Below are 9,335 nucleotides of genomic sequence, written 5' to 3'. Positions count from 1 at the left end.
ACAGTTTAATCACAGGATACCTCCGATTCTTGTACTTCCCACATTCAGCAAGGGCTAAATATCTGCCGTACCAGCGCTCGGGGGAGCAGCAGGGCACAGTGCTCCCTCCAAGCCAGGGAGGCCTCGGGTGGGCACCAAGCCCAGCCTTACCCCATCCTTCTGCTTGAGCCACAGCTCTGAGCCACGGTTTCACCCCGAGCATACCCCCTACCAGCACACACAACCAGTGAGACACTCTTTTTGACACACTTCTAAAGCCCATATTTAGTTACTGGTGAATTTTCAGTTCTTGGATAGCTCTTGCAACAAAAATTATTTATTCCAGTGAGTCACAGATGACTCACACAAGGAAGGTATTTATAATGTCTAATACATGGTGCAAAGTTAGGACAGGAAAATGCAGGTCAAGAATGCACATCTAATCCTACACATAACATATTTATACCACACAGACCTACAACGATTCAAAGGCTAGTATGTTTATTAAAAAATAACAAAGTGTATGCACGTAAAAAAATTCTAAAGAACAAATCCTGTGTGAGACTATTTCTTCATCCCAAATCACTTCCTTTAAAAGAAAACTTGTTTTGTTTCACAAACATTTATTACAGAAGGGCTGCGTGTTCAGGGAGGGTGTCCAGGTTTCCTCCTGACAGCTTTGCTTGGTAGCAGCTGAGAGATTACCTGACCGCCTTCAGTGCTATTCACAGAAGAAATCAATGTCCTGAAAAAGAGAGTAAAAAGAAAAGAGCTTTTGAAATTGAAGGATTAACTTTCCTTTATCACCCCCTAAAGGTACATCAGTAGATGCAAACACTGAATACACTATACTGCACTCAAACTACACCATAATACTCAAAGTATGTTCTCTAAATCAACTAATTTCACAGAATTCTGGAAAAGTAAAAGGTCCTTTGTCTTTTGACTCCTTTTGCACAGCTGTGATTATCTGCTCCTGACAAAGATTTTTAAAGTGAATCAGGCAATACCACTTCTACTAATTTCAAATTATTCCTTTGTGTCCTTTTTTGGTTTTGTATTCCCACATCTGTACTTGGATTTATTAGTCAAATGTAACCCTTTATCCTTAAACAGTTGCTAATCACACATTAAAAGGACGCATTAAACAGGCTGAGGCTGTGCAATACACTTGTTATGGAGAAATGTGACTAGAAAATAAATCCCAGTGTTTTGCTGGAAAACTTCCACCATGGGGTAGACTTCCACAGTATATTGTTTTCATCTAAATCCCTGTTACTATCTTATATGGCTATGTAGATCTTGATTCTGCTGCAGAGAATTATCACACTGTGGTGCTCGAACTGTACATTTACATTCGACCAGTGTATCATATATAGGCTTCCCCTGGAAGCAGAAGACAGAGAGCTGTTTGGGAACAGATGCTCATTGGTAATGAAAGTACCCTCATCTTAGCCAGCAAATGGCCAATTTTAAGTCATCGAGGGAAGGCAGGCAATCCAACACCGCTTTGTAGTGCACACAATCTACTGTGTTGAGTCTATTGTACTCAGTGTGATTCAATGGTTCAGAAGTAGCAGCACTGCTGAAAACAAACAAAAAAATCTAAGATTTATTGCTCAAACAGCAACAAACAGGCATGGATAACCCAGAGCTGCACAAAAGGATGCTGAGAAGTTGTCGAGTCCTGAAAAAAATAATTATCTCAAAACAGCTGCCCTGACAAACTGAGCATTGTGCTCGGGTGGGGGCCTCATTTGATAACCACCTGGACCCTGTTCTTACAAGGAAAGCCCCTTGTTTAGTAACCACCCTGAAAAACTGGACACTGTCCTTGCAAGTAGAGCTCCTCTTTTGGCAGCCACCATGATAAATGGGACACTGCCAACAAGAGGAACCCCATGGAGGCACAGGGCCACCTTGTGAAATACCACTTTCCTGTTTAAGGACAGAGTGCATGCATGAAAATAAAGGTCATTGCTCAGTCAACCCAGATGTGGGGGGGCCAAGTGATCACCTGGGCCCCCATGCCCCACCAACTCATTTCCAGAATACTTCCAAATCCAACACTGAGCCTGCACAAAGTAGGCTGAGCCACACCTGGAGAGACGGGGCCAAGTGCCATAAAAGAGGCAGACTCAAAATGCTCAGGGTGCGCCTGCCATCCAAGGACCACAACATCATGCCAAGATTGTTGCTGGATCCAAGGGTGGTGATATCTTTCCTATCCACTCTTTCTTCATCTCTGTCTCTCTCTCTTTCTAACTTTATTCTCAGCACATAGGGGTAACAGTTTCTAATTTGCTAAGTTTTTCCAGTTGTAATCTGTTGTTTTGAGAGTACCATTTTGCTAAATTCTGCTCGTTGTAATCTGTTGCTTTCAGAGTGATAGTGTTGTGTGTTTCCTTTTGACAAGCTTTATAATCTTACTCAATTTTAAGTAAAGGTGTGTTTTCTGAAAGCCTTCAGGGTAATGGTCTTACCCTTAGAGTACTGCGCAGAGAACTCCTGAGCTTAATCTTGCTGAATGGGTTGTTAGAAGAGATTAATTAAGAGAGGAGGACTGGATCCAAATCTCCCTGGATCAACACCCACCTCTGGGAAACCCTAGCCATATTCACCTTGTGGGACATGACAGAAGTTCACAAGCAGAAATGCTAACGGCATATGTTGACTCCAACAGTGAAAGTTACTTTGGTGGGGCAAAATAAAAATAATAACTAAAATAAAATTAATTAAAGGAGGATCTGAGACACAGGGGGCCCCACGTTGATGTCCTCCTTCAGTCTTCTCTCCAGTGCAGCTGGTTCCTCCCCATAATACTTTTCCACATCAAGTTTCCCATCAGTTATCCCTCCATGCAAAGCCATTTGTGTGTGCCACCCAGTGCTTCGATCAAGTGTTGCATGCTGATTAATTGTTAAGCTTTGGGCATCATCAGGTCCCCTCATATAAATGGCAACCCCTCCCCAAGAGAACCCATTGTAACACCAATATTGGCTTTGTAGGTGCAAGGCCAGGAAAGCAAATCAAAACCACTGCCAGCTACTGAGGGAAGGTTGTGAACAAGAGACCAGCTTCTGACTTGCAGATGGAAGGGGTATCTGTGGTGGTGTGCAGCAATAGCTCTGTATTAAACAGCACCTTCAAGGAACATTTCTGGAGCAAGCAGCATCCCCATACATAGACTGGTCAAGATGGCCTGTAGACTGTTTTAAATGTGAACTTAGAAACCTGAGTCAGTGAGGGGGAGGGGATCAAGAGCATTTTCTTCTCTGGTTTAATTGCCGATCCTGAGTCAAACCGTGACAGTCAGATCCTTAAGGTCACACTTGCAACACAGAACTGGGAGCAGTAGAACATAGAAAAGATCTGTACTGCCCTTCGTTTTCATTGCAAAATTACTGTGTAGCAGGAATGTGAAGTATGGGTGAAATGACTGTGAAAGTCTCTGTTACTAGTTAAGCAAAAGAAAATTACATTCTAATTGAAGTTCTGCTTTGCAGAACTTTATAGACCCAAAGTCAGCCTGCAGACTAAGACAGTGATTTAACCTTCTTCTGCTACCAGTTCAGCTTCCCATGCAGCAGACTGGCTGTCATATTGTTGAGAAAAGAGCTTAAAAACGTATTTTACTAATTCTTTCATGTTCTGCAACTAATTAATTGCTGCAATGCTTTTGGGCCAATTTCAGAATAACCTAACATACTGTCAAGAAAAGCAATCACTTACCTGAGATTCACATTTCCTCAAATAAAGCTTGTCTGACACATTGTAACACAAACCCTAGGAAGTATTAACATGAAACAAAATAATTCCTTTCACTTAATTTCTCTATGTTAATGAAACCCAAATTCAGACTTGGGATTAAAAATTCTATATATATGATTTCAAGACTGAAGCACCAATTGTGGTATTTTCCCATACACTTCAAAACAGCATATAGCTAAATATTCAATATTGATGAAGGTAATTACTGGAAATGTATTACTCCATTTGTTTTAAGCATAAGCAATAATACAGTGTTAGCTGTAAGCCAAACCGTAACAGCCTCTAAGAAGGGACCCTCCTCTTCCACTCTCCTGTGCAGTGTTTCAGATGTTCAGTAAAATTAGGAATTGTTTGGTGTACGAGACAGCTCTGTACATAATCAGGGACAATCCCTCTTTTAGAAATACAGCCCGCTTACTTGCAGAACACTAACATGCTTTCAATAGCTTTTAAATTCAGCTTGTTGGTAGACATACCAATATCTTTGTTATGAGAATGCAAGCATGCTTTCAGTAAATCAGAAGTTTTGCATGAGTGTGTCCATCTATATGTACAATTAATATAGCGCACTTCTACACGTTATTGAAGCAGGCAGCACAATATCCAGACTGCAATGTATCACAAACACTCTGGGTAAAACATACCATAGCCTTGAAGGAATAGTATTCAAATCAATAAGAACTCGAATAGGATCAAGCGCTTAATGCAGCACTTGTAATGCCTGCGGTACCAGAGCTTATATCAGGGATTTATTGAGGCTATTTGCCTGTATAGAGGCCCAAAGATTGGATCCCTAAGCATCTGCGATATGCTACAGTCAGCTGCCACAATTATGATTGGTTTTTACAGCAAATTAGCATTACACAGCCAAGTATAATTATGTAGCCAGCTGGGCTTTTGCAAATTCCTTACCGTTGTAGGAACAGTCTTATTCGCTTCTTGATAGACATGTTGTTCTGAGACTAAACTGCTGGGGAAATAACCAACTGTCCCCATATGGTCTTCATACTGTTCTCCATAAACCTTCAAGCAAGGAGATGTATAATTAGGTACCTTAAAACAGTGCTCATCTGGTTTGAGCAAGCTGATAATTTAGTCAAAAGCAGTTACTAATACTGTTTCTTTTTCTGGTTTTAGATTTCCTAGTTTCCAATTAGCTGGTGCATGAAACAAGCCATTAACACAGGTTCTGATACAAGTATACAGTTATTTAGTAAATTAATACTGCCTATAGCTTATCTGGAAAGCTTTATAAATAACAGAATCACAAAATGTTTGGAGTTGAAAGTGACGTCAAAGATCACCTAGTTCCACCCCCCTGCATGGTCAGGGACACCTCCCATTAGAACAGTTTGCTCAGAGCCTCATCCAACCTGCCCTTGAACACCTCCAAGGATGGAGCCCCCCCAACATCTCTGGGCAGCCTGTTCCAGTGTCTCACCACCCTTACACTGAAGAATTTCCACCTTATCTCTATCCTAAATCTCTCTTATTGCAGTTTAAAACCATTACCTCTTGTCCTCTCAACTGCAAGTCCCTGTAAAAAGACCCTCCCCAGCTTTCCTGTAGGCCCCCTTCAGGTACCGGAAGGCCACTAGGAGGTCCCCCCAGAGCTTTCTCTGGGTTGAACAACCCCAACTCCCTCAGCCTGTCCTCATAAAAGAGGTGCTCCAGCCCTCGCATCATTTTTATGGCCCTTCTCTGGACACGTTTCAACAGGTCCACATCTTGTGCTGGAGGCAGCAGAGCTGGACACAGTATTCTAGGTGAGGTCTCACCAGGGCAGAGTAGAGAGGCAGAATTACCTCTCTCAATCTGCTGGACTCACTTTTGATACAGCCCAGCAGCAAATATTTATCTTTGTTTCTCTTAAATTTAAGAGATTTACGACCAACTGTGATAAAAGCTTTCTACTCAGTAGTTCTGGTAAACAGGCACAGAAAAAAATTGTCAAGCCCTTCTGTTAAGGTTTTGTTCATAATTACCACACTGAAGATATTTTAAAAAATAAATTAAAACCCTCAAGACTCCTCAATCAGTTTAAATGCAAACATTCTCTGTGAAAACTAAGTTGCTGCTTTAAAACTCACAACAGCTAGCATTAGCATCCATTTCTTGACAGAAATGCTTGCTAAACTACTTTTAGTTTGGTCATATACACAAGAATTGCCTCTTACACTTCCAGCCCAGAATTCTCCAGAGTCTTTTTCTTTCACTAGTTTTGAATAAACATAAATAAACTGCCCTTTTTTAATATTAATGAATCTGCAGTCTGGAGCATTATAATCCTCTTCTGCTTTGGCAAGGGAAATTGTGTCTAGAAAAGAAAATAAATGAGGTGGATGAATTAAAATAAATACTTTCATAGAGAGAAATATAAATATATGTGCATCTGTATGCACACATGTAAAGGTATTTCTACAGACAATAGTCGATTATCCTGAAATTAATAAGTCTTCAAGAATTTGTCCTGCTCATATTTCTCTTCTCCAGTAAGCAAAGTAACGGCTTAAGAATTTGCCATTTAATCACAGTGGAAGTTACAACCCTTCTCTCTACACTTCACTTGAGTGAAAAACCCTTTCTGCAGTAAAACTGCATGTGACAATCCACATAAACACTCTGATTTTGAAGTTGACAAACCAATGCAAATATAACAAAGCTAAAAAAGCAGAGTAATTCTCCCTCACACTACTACATCCAAACTCCACAGTAGTTTTTGAGACCATTTAATCCACAAAATTAAAGTAAAATTACTTACAGACACAGTCATCATCAGCACACAATTTCTTGCTGGCAAGTTTGTCCATAAAAATTCCAGTTACAAGAGGACACATTAATGCAAGACACAAAAGTAAAAACAAATAAACACGTGTCATTTTTATTTGCTGCAGCACTCGCCGAATGTGAATCAGGCCCAGTGATCCCTGTCTTTTATGGAAGAGGCAGACACCTGGACAAACAAGCTGGGCCAATGGGAGGGGGTCAGGGTGACATTCCAACCCACCAGAGGAGCTGCAAGCAGGAGGAAGACCTCAGGGTCCACTCACAAAACTGAATCCCTTCTCAAAGCCATTCTGCATTAACATTTCAATCAGCAACTGCATTATTTAAATATTTAAAGCCATCCTGTAGCTGTCTGTAGTCTTAATCTTACCTCAAAGTTTGAGAATGAAAATTAAGTCAGATCCTGATAAGCAGCAAAGGAAATTACATCCTTGCAAATCCTCAAGCTCTTCATTTTCACAAATGCTCACTGACAAGAATAATCTTCATTGGACTGTAAACCCTCAGTGGCAGAGATGCCCCTGTTCTGATCTACAGAAGGGACTGACTAGGACCCTAACGTATGGATGCAAATGTAAAGAAACCACTAGGGAGTTGAAACCCAGTGAAAAGGTTTTGCAGGTCAGCAATTTAAATTTTAAATCTAAGAGTTCAAAAACCACAGACTTGTACAGTCTTGTATAGTCCCTTCCACAGGGAGACGTGGCCAAGAGCAAAATGCACAGGTCACGCCAGGACAGCAACCATTGCACTTTTATTTACAAAGCTGACCTCAATTGAGAGCTGGCAGATGCAAGATGCTGAACAACATCCAGTGCCACAGGCTGACTTCAAAGGTTGATGCTTTGGAGAGGACATCTTGAATTCATCTAACTTCGCAAAATCTTGGCAACTTCACATCAGGCAAGGCTGCATGTAGTATGTTAATAAAACAGATGCACACACGTGCACAAAAAGGAACAACTACCAGTTACTTCATTGCGATTCACATCACACCTGTCTGGCTATAGAAGGCTGGTCTGGATAAGTCCTTAAAAGTGACCAAGTTTGAGAATTCCCAAACAGCACTCCAGGGAACTAACTTCCTGATTCACGAGGAGGCCTGAATTGCTTCTGACTGCATCAGTTTCCAGACCACAAGCAGAAGAGAAGCTGTCAACTGTCATCAAAAACTCCAGTCTCTTTTAAAGAAAGAGCATCTTGCAATTTCTATTGTCACCACCTTATCACAGCTGACATCACCACACCCTGCTTTAACCTTCCAGTCCATTACTCCGTCCTCTAGCCTTCCATATGAGTGTAACTTCCTTTGCATTCCACTCCACACAAACCCTTCTAAGCGAATAAAGGTAGAGTGGTGGTAAGCTAGTTTTATGCTTACAGAAGCACAGAAACACCACTCACTCAGAAATGGAGTGGACACTACCATATATACATACCAAGAAGTATACCAAGATTTTACAAAAAGCAATCATGCTTTCCTGAAGGTCCAGCACTTCATCAATAGAACAGTTTTAAGTCAGAATTCAATTATGTCAGAACACAAACTGGGGGTAATGGATGCTCTGCAGCTACAGCTGAGCCCACACAACACAGGAAGGGAATGCATGGAACCACAGCAATGAAAAGCTATGGCTTCCAGTATCCTTCCACCTGCCCCCATTAACCAAATTACAGGAAAACCCTCAATCTTGCAATGTAGCTCCTATGTAAAAACATCTTCCTTGTAACACCAGTTACTATACTACTTGCCTGAACTACTTCTAAAGGAACTCATACTAACTCTAAACCATTCTTTGTCTGAAAGGGTAGTTAAAAGCCTCACAAAGAAAATGTTTGAGAAGTGAAGAACAGTGCAGTGTGACAAGCATAAACACAGTGTGACTGCTTCTTCTCAAACAGAAATCTTCAGAAGTCTGTCTGCAATCCCCCTAGCTAACACCATGCAACAGCTACTGCAAGATTCACAAAAATAATTAAATGTCACTGTTCTCTTGACCTAAAGTATCTTACACCATCTGAACAAAACTCTTCAGCTTTTGAAGTTTTGCACCCTAATATTTAGAAGTTACAACTCACAATACTGTATCTGATTATGGCACTGCATTTGGTATTTTGTGTCATACAGACCTGTAAAGGTTTTTGACAAATGGGGAAAAACAAGCAAACCCAAAACCAGAAGTATTAGGACCCGTATTTTGGAAAAATCTGCCTAAAAACAGACCACCAAGCTCATCTGCATTGTCTTTGTAAAGAGCCAGAAAACACTTTTCCTAAACCGTTTATTAAAATCACTGGTAATAAGGCTGGAAAAGAGCAGAAGAGAAGACAACAGAACTTTTTCTGTTACTTCTGTGGACCTATTTCTATTACTAGGCACCATAAGGAAGACAAAACAAAGCTGCAGACCAGGGCTGTTAAAACCGTAATCAATTTCTACCCCACCTGGAAAAAAAAACACATTAAATGATGTTTCTCTTAAGTGACAAATTTATTCTTGCTAAAAAGCAGCTGTCCCCTTGATAATGAAGCTGAAGACTTGAGTGTTGCATTTATCTGAATATGCTGGCATGTAGCATTCTTGCTTAGGCTTTTTGCTGTTTTACCAGCACTCACTTCTGAGAAGTAAGTATCACATTAGATGTAGTCAAACCAGTAAAATGAGCAAGCCCTGAAAGCCTAACAGATTGATATTAAGACAGATTCAATAAAAACATGTACTGAAAACAGGATAAACTGAATTTATTGTATAAAAATTAGTATTTCAACACAAAAATGTACTACCCAGTATATCTGTG

General features: G+C 40.6%; 1 protein-coding gene across 1 annotated transcript; it reads right to left on the bottom strand.

Moving 5' to 3' along the window:
- Nucleotides 1–620: 620 nt before the first annotated feature.
- Nucleotides 621–6,633, bottom strand: OTOR (otoraplin). The gene is made up of 4 exons (XM_010000185.1): nucleotides 6,512–6,633; nucleotides 5,928–6,067; nucleotides 4,663–4,773; nucleotides 621–724 (listed from the first exon to the last, which is right to left on the bottom strand). The coding sequence occupies exons 1-4, from the start codon at nucleotides 6,627–6,629 to the stop codon at nucleotides 701–703; spliced, it is 393 nt and encodes a 130-aa protein (XP_009998487.1). The 5' UTR covers nucleotides 6,630–6,633; the 3' UTR covers nucleotides 621–700.
- Nucleotides 6,634–9,335: the final 2,702 nt, after the last annotated feature.

The sequence above is a fragment of the Chaetura pelagica genome, unplaced genomic scaffold (genome assembly GCF_000747805.2).
Source record: "Chaetura pelagica isolate M959 unplaced genomic scaffold, ChaPel_1.0 scaffold336, whole genome shotgun sequence".
Classification (NCBI taxonomy): Eukaryota; Metazoa; Chordata; class Aves; order Apodiformes; family Apodidae; genus Chaetura; species Chaetura pelagica.
This window is presented reverse-complemented; position numbering and strand designations above follow the sequence as displayed.